Source organism: Nothoprocta perdicaria, unplaced genomic scaffold (assembly GCF_003342845.1).
Source record: "Nothoprocta perdicaria isolate Ctin4 unplaced genomic scaffold, notPer1 scaffold_136, whole genome shotgun sequence".
NCBI classification, from domain to species: Eukaryota; Metazoa; Chordata; class Aves; order Tinamiformes; family Tinamidae; genus Nothoprocta; species Nothoprocta perdicaria.
In genome coordinates, this window is record NW_020454494.1 from 1,850,640 (window position 1) to 1,863,031 (window position 12,392).

Genomic DNA, 12,392 nt, shown 5'->3' on the forward strand with positions numbered 1-12,392 from the left:
AAACCCGCCTGGATGCCGCCCTGTGCCACATGCTGTAGGTGTGCCTGCTTGAGCAGGAAGGTTGGACTAGATGATCTSTAGAGGTCCCTTCCAACCTTAAATATTCTGTGAATCTGTGAATTCTGTGAATAAGAACATAGAGTGAAAAAATCTGAAACTACAAGCAACATTAAGGTTTCAATGGAGGAAAAAAGTCATCGATGACTTATATTCTGGAATTTCCTGCCATATGCAATGAAAGCAAATAACCTTAGCAGTTTTAAGAGGAAATATGATAATTTTATGAAAGAATTGTTTAAATAGATCCTTTCCCTAGTGTTTGCTATTCTATCCACTCCCTCCTGACTTTAATGAGTTTATAAGAAGGCTAAATAGGACTGAAAAGACAAGCTACATTAATCTTCTCACCTAAAATACTTTTRATTCCCCTAATCATGTTTGACAAACTTATCAATACATTAGAAATTTTCATTAACATTTCTCAATAAAGTGTGACCTTAACTTTAATTGTTCAGAGGCCACCAAAAGGTCAAAATGCTTCATTTTATATATGGAGATGGGATTCTTTTTCTGYTGAGTTTCACTTTGCAATTACTTGATCTACATGCAATTCTATTGGCCAGACATTCAATTCCATAAGATTCTTCAGAACATCTTTAGTCACAATTATCTTTTTTTCTTTTTTTTTTTCCAATATGCTGAATAAGTTGGTATTACCAGCCTAGTTCTCTCTTTTATGATCATTTCTCAACATGCTGTGCAGTGTAAAGCAAAGMACATAACCTTGTAGAAGACCTCAAATCTCACTTGTGACTTTTATCTTCTGCTCATAAAGTTTTCATTCACGGAAGATCCTTCCCTGTATTAAAATGATGCTTAACTTTTTTAAAGCAAGGAGAAGTGGTATCAGCCATCACAAAACGTGGATTTTGTAAACCCAAGTGAACTATGACAAATGCACTTTCATGCTTTCTCACATCACTTAAGAGCTCTATTAGCTTTTGATTTAGGATTTCTTTTTCAAATGTCAAGTCGACACTTTCTCAGCATATCGTATTATTCATGTTTTCATCAGTGCTACTCTTTGTTACAGTTTTCACAGTGGGCATCCCATATACAATTCTGTAGATCTCCATAAGACACTTTTAAAAGTAGCATTGTATTTGATCCCAAAGAACAATTACATACAGTTTAATTTTTTTTTTCTTTGTGGAATAGCATTGGGAGGATGAGTAGTACGGCACTATATGGCAATCTTTTCTCTCTTCTCCTGGTTTGGATACTTAAAGAGTATTTTTCTTCTTCTATTAAAATAAATTAATGTAATCAGACATTACGTGTTGTTTGACTTTATGATTCTTACCTGTCAAATGTGATCTTAATGGAATGTCCTGGTCTTGCTTCGATCACCCATTCACAATTTAGTGAATCCTTATAATATCCTGGCCATCCTGGTGGCAAGATAACACCACTCGATGCTGTCAGATGTCCACCACATGGTGCTGGAAAGCGAAAGCAGTATATTTGACTAATATACATTTTTTCTGATAAGAATATTATTAGAACTTAAAAAAAAAAGAAAAAAAAAAAAAGAGAGGCAGTATAATATACAACAGAAATATTTCTACATTCTGTTATGAACACTTTGTTTTGCATTACCTCAAAATTCCAGCATCATGTCTTGCCATAGTTTATTACGCTAGATATCTTAATACATACAGCATGAGACTCGATTCTGCCAGCCTGCCTTCTACTGAACGGCAGCTTATTTCATTAATATCAACATAGCATCATCTCTTTTGTCTTCGTAAGATTCCACATTTACAGGGAAATAGTAATGAAAATTGTTCCACGTATTTTATGCAGTGCATTACTTTGATTTGACTACACCATTAACATCTGGCTGAGAAGTGATTCAATTCAGTGGCACTTACAAGTATCCTACAGAATCACACAGTTACACAATGGATGAAGTTGGAAGGGACAAACCCTTCAAATCAACTTGCTGTTCAAGACAGGGTCTGCTACTGCTAGTGCAGGTTGCCCTGGGCTGTGTCTAGTCAGATTCTGAGTATCCCTAAGGATGAAGACTGCATAACCAATCTGGGCAAGCTGTTCTACTGTTAAAGTATCCTTACAGTTAAAAAAAAAAAAAAAAAAAAAAAAACACCTCTTAAATGCAATTTCAGTTTGTATTTCAGTTTGTGCCCTCTCACTGGGCACTGCTGAGAAGAGTCAGGCTCCATCTTCTTAGCACTCTCCCATGAGGTCTTTATACACATATTCTCTCGGCAAAACAAATGCAGCTCGTGCAGCCTCAGCATGACAGATGCCCCACTCCCTTAACCCTCTTTGTGGCCCTCTGCTGAACTCATGTCAGTGTGTTCACATCTCCCTTGAACTGAAGRGACCAGAACGAGACACAGAACTCTAAAACTGACACAGTTGGACTGAGTCTGGACACTCCTAATGGGGACATTCCTAACGGGGTTTCACAACTGCTGACTAGAGGGAAAAGTAGACCTCTTCCTTTGCTAGCAATATCCTTCTTAAAGCAACCCAGGAAACTTTGAGCTCTGCTTATAGGGCACACTGCTGGCTCAGCAGTTATCCCCAGGGCCCTCCTAGGGCCTTTCTGCAGGACTGCTTTCCTGTCAGCAGCCCTGGCCTGTAGCGAGGAGGAGGTATCAATGACGCTCTTATGGAAGATACTACCAAAAACCTTACTGAAATGAAGATAAAACATCTACTGCTCTGCCCTCATCCATCAAGACATGTCATAAAAGGCTATAAAGGCTGGTCAGGTATGATTTCCCCCRCTTAGATCCACGCAGGGATCCATACTCATTTGCCCAAATCTCCCTATGACTTTCCCCCAAAGACACGAAACACACACAATGAATCTGTCTCCAAAGAAAAATTATCAACAAGAAACACAGTTATTAGACTCTATGTTTTTATAATTGATGATTTTTTTTTAATTAAGTTTGGTCATATTAAATACATGAATAACCACAAGTCTATGGATTACCAGTGTATCACTACCTATATTCCATTTATTATAGAGATTGTTAAGTACACCGAAACAAAAAAAATAGTTGCTCAGAAAACTCTGGCAAGTAAAAACATACTAGATGATCTCTAAACTATCCAGCAATGGTACTTGGTCCATATTGTTATTTACATCCCAAATCTTTTTTAGTATCATTAAAAAAAAAAAGAGAGAATCCACACCAAAAGAATGATCTTGAATGAAAATTGAAAGCTATACAGTCTCACACCCAAAAGAAACAACAGAAAAAATCTAATAAAGACCCAAATCTCTTCCTCATTAAAAACTACATGTCTCATAAGGTTCAGAGAAAAGATAACCGAGATGAACTTACGTTATTTCTCAGTTACTTTAGTATTTCTTTTCTCTACCATTTTCATGTTGAAGCACTCATCATTGCTCCTTTGTCCTTGTGGAAATTGTCTACCAATGTTTTACAAATACTGCATTGAATACTGTGTCACTATTTGTGTGCGTAGAGCTCAAAAATGACAAAATATCTCTTGTTGAACAAACTCTCCCTATTTGGAAGGGACTGGTTTTGATMCAGACTAAACGCTCTGCTTCCTTGTGTGACTCACTACCTGACTGAATTCAGAGAAGAAATCCTGCTACTGCAGTAGTTAAGTTCACATATATCACATATTATCAGACTGCTAATAGATGTGCTCAGTATCTCTATTTTTTTTTAGATTTCTTTTTTTTTTTTCTCAGTCTTTTTCATACAATATAAGGATATAAACTTAAGATAGCTCATCTTAGTCTGTTTATTCTCCTAAAAAAGGACAGAAAAACAGATTTGTTTGGAATTTCTGAATTAAGCATTTTGGGGAATATAACGAACTTTAAAGATATCGCTTGAAATGTAAGTGTAGGTTAGTATGTTACAAAATTTCATGTATATGTCTTTGTTTTGAGGAAATTAAAAGTTTTTTGAAGGACATTTAAATATAAGCTTATCTTTTCTCTATGGTATATAATTATATTTATTCTTCAGTGTACTACAACCAGAACTGTTATAACAGCTATAACTCACTAGCAAATGATGATGGTGACAATCAGAACTTGAAAAGAATAGCAACCAGATTTTTATAATGCTAATTTATTCCAAGAATATAAAAGCAAGCTATCTAGTTTCTATTACTGTTCTTTTCATTCAACTGGAAGAACATTAGAAGAAAAATGAATAACTTCAGCTAAGGTAGTCTTATATATGCGCAAAATGTGGAAAGTAAGCTAAATGCAAATAGCTTCATTATGTAAAATGTAGCTGTGAAGTAAAGGTTGAGACCTTACCTTCACATCGTGGGACAGCAGAGCTCCATACTACATTCCCATCTTGCATAATGCACGTTATAGATTCAGAACCCTGGGTCTTCACAAAGCCATCATCACAGTGAAAGGACACAGAACTTCCCAGAAGAAATCTGTCTCCAAAACGTCTTCCATTTATGGGAATGCCTGGATCATGGCACTCATTCTGACCAAAGGCTGATAATAAATATATAATAAATATAATAACAGCAATAATGACATTAAAAAAATCTAAACAGGTTTTTTTTTTTTTTGGGGGGGGGTAAAAATATCCTCTGATAAGGAACAAGATTACACTACACTGAAAAAACTCTTCAATTAAAAACTAAATAAAAACTCTGYATTAAAACCAGTGACATTCACATAGACAGAACATACTTAAAAAGTTTAAACTTTTTAGTCATKTGTGTAGCTTAAATACACAAAACACAGAAAAACTCTGCTTCAATTTCCTCTAGACAAAATTCTTGAAAAAACRAGAAGTGTGGTTTCACACTGCAGCTAATCCACCATAAATACAGGCTACTGCTACAAATCATGTCCCTCTGTCATGTGTTGCTGTTGCCCCTAATGATTAGTTTTTCATTGGGCCAGGAAAATCAGCCAGCTCTATTTAAGGTTGCTGGACAGAGAGAGAGAGAGTCTGTCCCCCTGTCTCTACAKGGGGACACCTGTAGCCCACTAGTGGAGTGAAAATATAGAGGGCAACACACAGGGACCCACATCTCAGTGTGTGGGCAACCTTGTTGAGGGCTTTTTCATCGGTGTGGATGAATGAGTTGCAGAGGGCAACATGGATGATTGGTGAAGATAGAGCCACCATCACCTTCAGTTCAAGAAAAAAATGGTGTGTTTGTAATTCTTACGTCTGGTAACTAACTGTGTGAATGTCTGTATGTGGGAGTGATTAGAATTACAGTACTATAGTGCCATGTTCTCTATAGGAACACACAACATTTTGGCAAAGGACAAATTTTGTTAAATGACTAATCATCCTGATTGACACAAGACAGGAAGAACACCAGATGTAGCAAAGCAGACTTCATTGCCAATTAACTTCTTCCACAGACTTGGAAGGTAATTTCTTCAAGTCAAAAAAGACAATCTCCATCAATTCTATCTTTGAATCACTAATAAAACTTCTAGGAGTCAGCATTTTATGGCAAATGTTAGTATTTTCCACACAAAGATGTGGCTGAAAGACTATTCAATTAGAATACTGTTGAATTATGTGTGTTAATACAAAAACAACAGATAAACAAATAAACAGATAAACAACAGATGGCTGCATTCRCAATCAATCTAGCCAGATATTTTTTTTTGCTTTGTTTCCAAAAGGAGGAAGATTTATGATGCAATAGTTCTTGATCTGTCTGTCTAAAAGTCAACACTTAACTTTTGAACTCGCTTACCAACTGCAATTAAATTTTGCATACTTTGGAACTGCATTCTGATAGATACTATGTTACTAAAAAAAAAAAAAAACATGGAAACTATAGCTGGACAAAAAAATGACTCCTAAGTTAGTGTGCTCCAAGGGAAACTTCTGCATCAAATCATTTATGTTCTTAGAAACTAGAGTAAGAACACGGAAGGTAACATTGAAGTGCACTGCTAAAMGGGCATATATATTCTTAGGGTTCCATATTCTTAGATAAAACACTAACTGGAAAATACAATGCATCTGTAGAGCAGACTCCCAGAACTATTTGTTTGCAGACATTTCATTATTTTTATTTATTTTTTAAAATTCTCTTGTTCTTTTCAGATGATGTTCAGAAGATGTTCTTCTCAGCATTGGAATTTAAGCTTAACATAACTTTACTCCTGCTGATTCTATTGASAGTTGGGTACATTAAAACATTTGCATGGAATGCTGTTATCTGAGTGATCTCAGCTTTAGACACACGCTTTGCATTTATGCAGTATCCACTGACATGGGTGGTAACTAATGAAGAGAGTTCCTCGGTATTAACGCAATATACTTCTGCCTTCCAAATTAAAAACCTGTTTCATTCATAATTTCATTATTATGAATAAAGATAGCTCAAATAGAAATTATATATATATATGTATATATATGTGTGYGTGTATATATGTATATATATAAAATAGACATAAAATAAAAGCAAAGGTTCTTACTTGTGTAAGTGATATTAAATCCTCTTCCAGTGGTAGAGTGATCTGACTGAAATTCAAGTCTTACTATATGCCCACTGCTAGCCAACTGGGAAGGAACCTCATTGCCAGAAAAAGTGCCAAGTGGTGGCAAATCTGAAATTCCATCATCTTTTACTGTAAGGTAGTCAAATTGAGGTTCTACATCAAAGTCATTGAAAATCAGGTGGATTCTGCTTCCTGGCTCTGAGATAATCAACCAAACACAGTTCATGTTGTTCCCATACTCGTCAGGATAATTTGGTGAAAGAATAATTCCAGATGGTGTGGTGAAGTTGAAGAAACAGGARACTGGAAAAAAATAGATTTTTGAAATACTATCATAAATGTTATGAATGTACATCTTTATAATTTCTATTCATATGGAAAATATTTTTCAAGTTTGGRTCTTAAAGCTCCTACACATGCAATCTCTAGGTGGTAACAAGTTTAAAACTGTCAGAACATTTCTTCAATACAGCATGTCAGTCTTTTTGTATCTTTATGTTTTTATTTCCTCATGTGAGGCTATGTGACAGTTCTAGAGCTTGTAAAATATTTTTAGAAGCACACAGAGAATGCCAAAGAATGCAAAAGTAGTGTCTGCTATATCAGAAACTGCATGAATTGATAAATCACTAGGCTTCTTTGGTTCTGAAACAAGAAAGCAAACCACAAATTTGAATTTTCTTGTTTCTCAACAAAAGTGAATATGTGTGAAAATATATTTAGCAGTCAAAAAAAAAAAAAAAAAACCCTTACAAACACAGCTGGGTTTGTTGCCAGACCACTGGTTGTTTTGTTGACATGTAATCGTTTTCTCTCCCACAAGTTCAAAAGCTGCTTGACATTCAAAGGTAAGCGTGTCTCCGTGCAGAAAACTATTGCCAGTCCTTTTTCCATATGATGGAATTCCAGGGTCTCCACAACCTCCTTTCTCTATTTCTGAATATACATAAAAAAAAAACAAAGTCAATATTTTCATATATATATACACACACACACACACACACACACACACACACACACATATTTTTAAACAACTTACTCTCCAATATCCAAAATATCTTCAAAATATTTGGTATTATACCTTGAACTAATATTTACAACTGACAATGAATCAAACCTAAAGGCTGTGAAAGAGTCTCTTTGGAGATATATTAATGTGCAGATCCAGTTTCTGGTATTTAAGTACTAGTGCTAAAGAATTTATCTTAACTCTCCAATCTGAAATCTGATTTATAAGGCTATTAGCAATATGATTAAAAGTATGTAATTTACTAGTAATTTCAATAGATGTTATTTTAAGCACTGAAATACAAAACTATCAAATTGAGGAATTATTTTTATATTTCATAATTTAAATTAGAGCCATATTTTTGCCAGCTGCATCTAACTACACTGAAAAGAAATTAACATTTACATTATCATTCCTAGATATGCTCTAGAAGGATGCTATTTTAAAAAAAATATTCTTTTCTTTTGTAAACATGACATATACATACACAAGATAACAAAACAAAAAACAATTGTAGGAAATCTACAAATAACAAGGATATTAACAGCAGGAACTGTAAATATCAATTGTCTGTAATAAAAAAAAAAAAAAACTTACAAATTACTTTAGTTACTACATAGATATCCACTGCAAATGAACTCTTTCTGGTTATTAAATTTAATGGTTCTTTACCATTTAATTTAATGAAGTTTTACTATTAATTTCCATTTGAGCAGCAACAATAATGAACATTTTTGAACCAATAAATTGTGTTCCTACTTCTGCAGAAAATCATGTAAACTTAACTTCAGTGAAATCAGCAATAAAGCTCTCATTACTTAATGTTCTACATTTCAACTCAATGTGCAAAATATGAGAACAAGAAAATTCAATTCACTGAATAGTATTAAATATTACTATCATGTAACACTAYTAAACATGTCTCCAGTCAAATGTCATTAAGTCTACTCATGTTAAATCCTGGCAAAAGGATGTATCTTGACATGTAAATTCTGACAGGAATTGTCATGTGCAGGACAGCTGTAGGTATGCTTTATTACGTATTTATTAGGTATGATTTATTATCATTTTTATAGGTGTAGTCCATCCACTATGCCTTCACACTTAAAGCAGTTGGGAACAGATTCCTGACAATTATGTTCAGAAAGGTCCACCACATATTTCACAAGAGAACTTGCTATTCATGAGGACAAAGAGATGTATGCATTTTTTTTCTTGCTGATATCAAGACCAATCACTGAAGAAGTAATTAACGGTAACTATTCCATCTATGACTTCCAAGGAATTTCAAAATCAGCTACTTAAATAATTCTTTGTACAAGCAGAAAGCCAGAATGTATCAGATAAATAAAAATCAGCTTCTGAAAAGTCCAGTACCAAATAAGTTTAAAAAAAAAAGGCAGAACAACAATATCATAAAAATTATTTATAAATAAGGAATGCAAGCTTTGTGTCTTGAGAAAAGCCTTAAGGGAGCTTCATCTGCCTGATGATTCTATGGAAACATTGATTCCTGCTGTCACAAATGGAGGGCTGGAAAACTGTGTTTTCTTTTGTGTCTTTGAGCTCTTCGTGTTTTCTTGAGCCCAGTTTTCCTGAGTTCTACATTCCATGAAGAAATGTGGGAAATTACAGAAAACCACAGCACTATCACATTTTAGTTTATCAGAGCTACATCTCATCAAGAACATGTGAGCAATCACCAACAGCTTTCTCCCGAAAAATCTGTTGTCTTGAAGAAGATGAGGGTGACACTGCCCCAGGAAGAAGCATCAGGGGGCAAAATGCCTGTGGAGCTCTGCAGACGCTGAAGACTTATCCCTTCAGTGAAAGCAGCATGTGTTTCTTCCCACAGTCTGCAGAACAAGTATCACAGCATCTTTAATTAATGAATTCAGTGAAGGAGAAAGGAGATCAGGATGTTTTCTACCTCTTAGGAGATACACAAGGCCCTAGGAGAGGATTACGGATCAGTGAGCCCAAACTTTTCACAGAAATTAGCTAGAATTAAGCTTTCTGACAGGTTGAAATAGAAGATGCCTTTTTTATAGGAAGATAATACACTATGTCTTCACTCAGAACTGAGTTTTTTCATAGATGAAGAATTCAGAGGAAGGCAGGAAGTTCAGACACTTTAGTGACAAATACAATTGACAAATAGCGCTTTCTGTATGAGACTTTGTTCAAGAACGATCAGTTGTTGGGGCTGAAGAAATATTTGGATATTTAAATACCTAACTTGCAAGCACAAAAATTTTGAAATAGAAAAAGTAGTTTGGGATTATTTACTTATTTATTTATTTAATTGTCTCTTCTTCTACCTCTCAGAATTCTACTGGTTTGATCAGAGAACAAATTAAATATGGCTATATTTAACTGTGGCTCAACTCATGCCCTAACTATATTCCTTCATCATTTGGAAAGACACATTGTATCACATAGCAAAAAAGACAACATTCGGCTGACCATGTCAGTGGATKCCACATTCATCTTTTAGAGAAACCCTGTAGAGCAGAAAAGGCTCTTAAAACAGAGAATATGAAAATAAAAGCTGTGTTAACCTACTTAAAGTGTGGCAATGCAAACTGTATTCCTTTAGGATTTTTTTATGTACACATTCAATATTGGACTTCCTTTGATCAGAGTCCTCGGAGCTGTGTGAACTTCATGAAGTTTGCAAATAAGCTCTCAAGCTCAAATTCAAACATCAGCTTCCTCTGGTTACCAAAAATATTAACATAAAACTTATTCCATTGTTTTTGGCTTTCATGTACTCTAGTTCAGTAGCCTAGGGAAGGAGACTTTTCATCTTGTTTGTAAACTAGAAATATTTACTGAGTTTGGGGAATATTTTCTTCTTAATGTTGGAAGAAYGACAAGATAAGATTTCAGATAAGGAGATCACACGCTCCTGAATTTAATCAAAGATCTTTCTCTTGTTGTGTTTTCTTTCAAAGGAAGTATTATGGCAATTGTAAGGKGCTGTTAAGCATCTAAATAAATATTATGAGTATTACTTGAAAGATGTCACATTATAATTCAGTTGTTTTCAAAGAGCAGGCTTTGCATTGCTCTGAAACCCCTATCTGAAATAAACAAAATACCTGACAAAATATGAAATATGCATATGAATAAGATGAAACATGAAATAAATACGTCATGGAGTATAACATTTGGCAGTTGTTATTTCTTTAGTCTTGGTAGTAATTTAACTTTTTTTTTTTGGGGGGGCTTGTTGCTAGGTTACAAATGCACACTTAAGATCAATTCTCTAATGCCATTATGCTTCAGTCACATTATATGACGTATCAGCAATTCATCATCAGATCATTAAATCTATAGATAGATACAACTTTTATTATTAGAGTATTAATAATATCCTCATGCACTGAGTTGCAGTAAGTTTAATGTAATGTGAAGAACATTTAATATTTTAATAATTCAGATATATTAATACAATTTAAATTTAGTGTTTTAAAGATATGCAGATAATACAATATTGATCATTTTGTTGTGGTTCTGCTGTGTTGCATAGTGCGAAGTTTTAAGGTGATCTTCCCACCCATCTCAGATAGCAAAATCTATTTGGACCAGTAGCATGTTATGATCTTATGGATTTTGTTTCACTAATAGAATTCAAATGTCAGGTCAAGGCATTAAAAAGTTTGCTTAGTTAAGCTGAAATAAAATACATAAAGACAAATTCTGCAACTGTTATATGTTATAAAACCCATATCTCTGTTAAGTCCATCATTGTTGATAGAGAGATAAGTTATGAATGGATAAATAATTAGTGGGTTAAAAAGACACTACTTCTATCCTCACAGTCCTCCACTGTGTTTTCAGGTCATCATGGCTACAACAACACGAATAAATTACATGATAAACACTCAGAATGAGGTTTCTCCAACAACAGGAACAGAGAGCATGGATCCCTAGGGCTCCAGCATACCAAATAAATAAATAAATAAAAAGCTGAATCGGCAATGGTTTTACCACTCCTGCCAAGTTTTACAGACTATAGTTATAAAAGTTTTGATGGGAGAGCATTAAACAGAGTATGCCCAAATAATACTGTAATAATGTATTTCAGCTAAAAATTGTGGAGGAATTTCCAATATGATAAGGCAATGGTTTCAGTTTAGGAAAAACAAAAGAGATATTATTAAAAGTACCTTCTGTTCTATAGGGAACAGTGATTTAAAAATAGAAAATATCTAGAATGTGCAATACTAGCTTCTCTATCTCTGGAGAATTACAGGAATTCAAAACCACTGACAAACGAAGAAATTCTTATATAAAAAGAAGAGATAAAGAAAAGGATCACAGGAGAGGGCATGAGTTAGAGGAAATCTGATAAAAGCGAATGAAATTATGACATATGTATATACACACATATCTATATGAATATGTGTATACTCATATGTGTATATATGCATCCATATGTGTATGTATACACACACACACACACATATATATGTGATATATATATATATGTGTATGATTCTTGTTTGGTAACAAAGGAATAATTGATAAGAGTGAAAATGATAAATCAAAACTAACAGAAAAGTATATTTCAAGTAATACAAAATTACTCTGCTATCTTGACTACTAAAGGTAAAATGTACACAGAATAGCCTTACATGACAAATTTATGGATGACCACAATTATTATTATATGACCATTATTCCAGTAAATTTCTCTAAAGAAGTTTTACAGTAAAATTTATTATCAGTCTCCAACTATAAAAATAACCTTCTTCACAGGTCATGTAGTTTCCAGCAGCAACCTATAGGATGTTTCACAATTTTTATGAAATGTTTTGTCCTTGCTAGTATTGAAAAGGCCAC

The 12,392-nt window shown here is 34.1% G+C and overlaps 1 protein-coding gene across 1 annotated transcript in view; it reads right to left on the reverse strand.

Annotated features, from left to right (window-relative positions):
• CSMD1 (CUB and Sushi multiple domains 1) overlaps positions 1-12,392 on the reverse strand; it is a 471,181-nt gene that overhangs the window by 216,710 nt on the left and 242,079 nt on the right. The window contains exons 11-14 of the mRNA XM_026033888.1: positions 7,286-7,468; positions 6,509-6,835; positions 4,349-4,543; positions 1,364-1,502 (exon numbers count right to left, since the gene is read on the reverse strand). Coding sequence (XP_025889673.1) covers positions 1,364-1,502; positions 4,349-4,543; positions 6,509-6,835; positions 7,286-7,468 — 844 coding nt within the window. The remainder of the gene's footprint in view (positions 1-1,363; positions 1,503-4,348; positions 4,544-6,508; positions 6,836-7,285; positions 7,469-12,392) is intronic.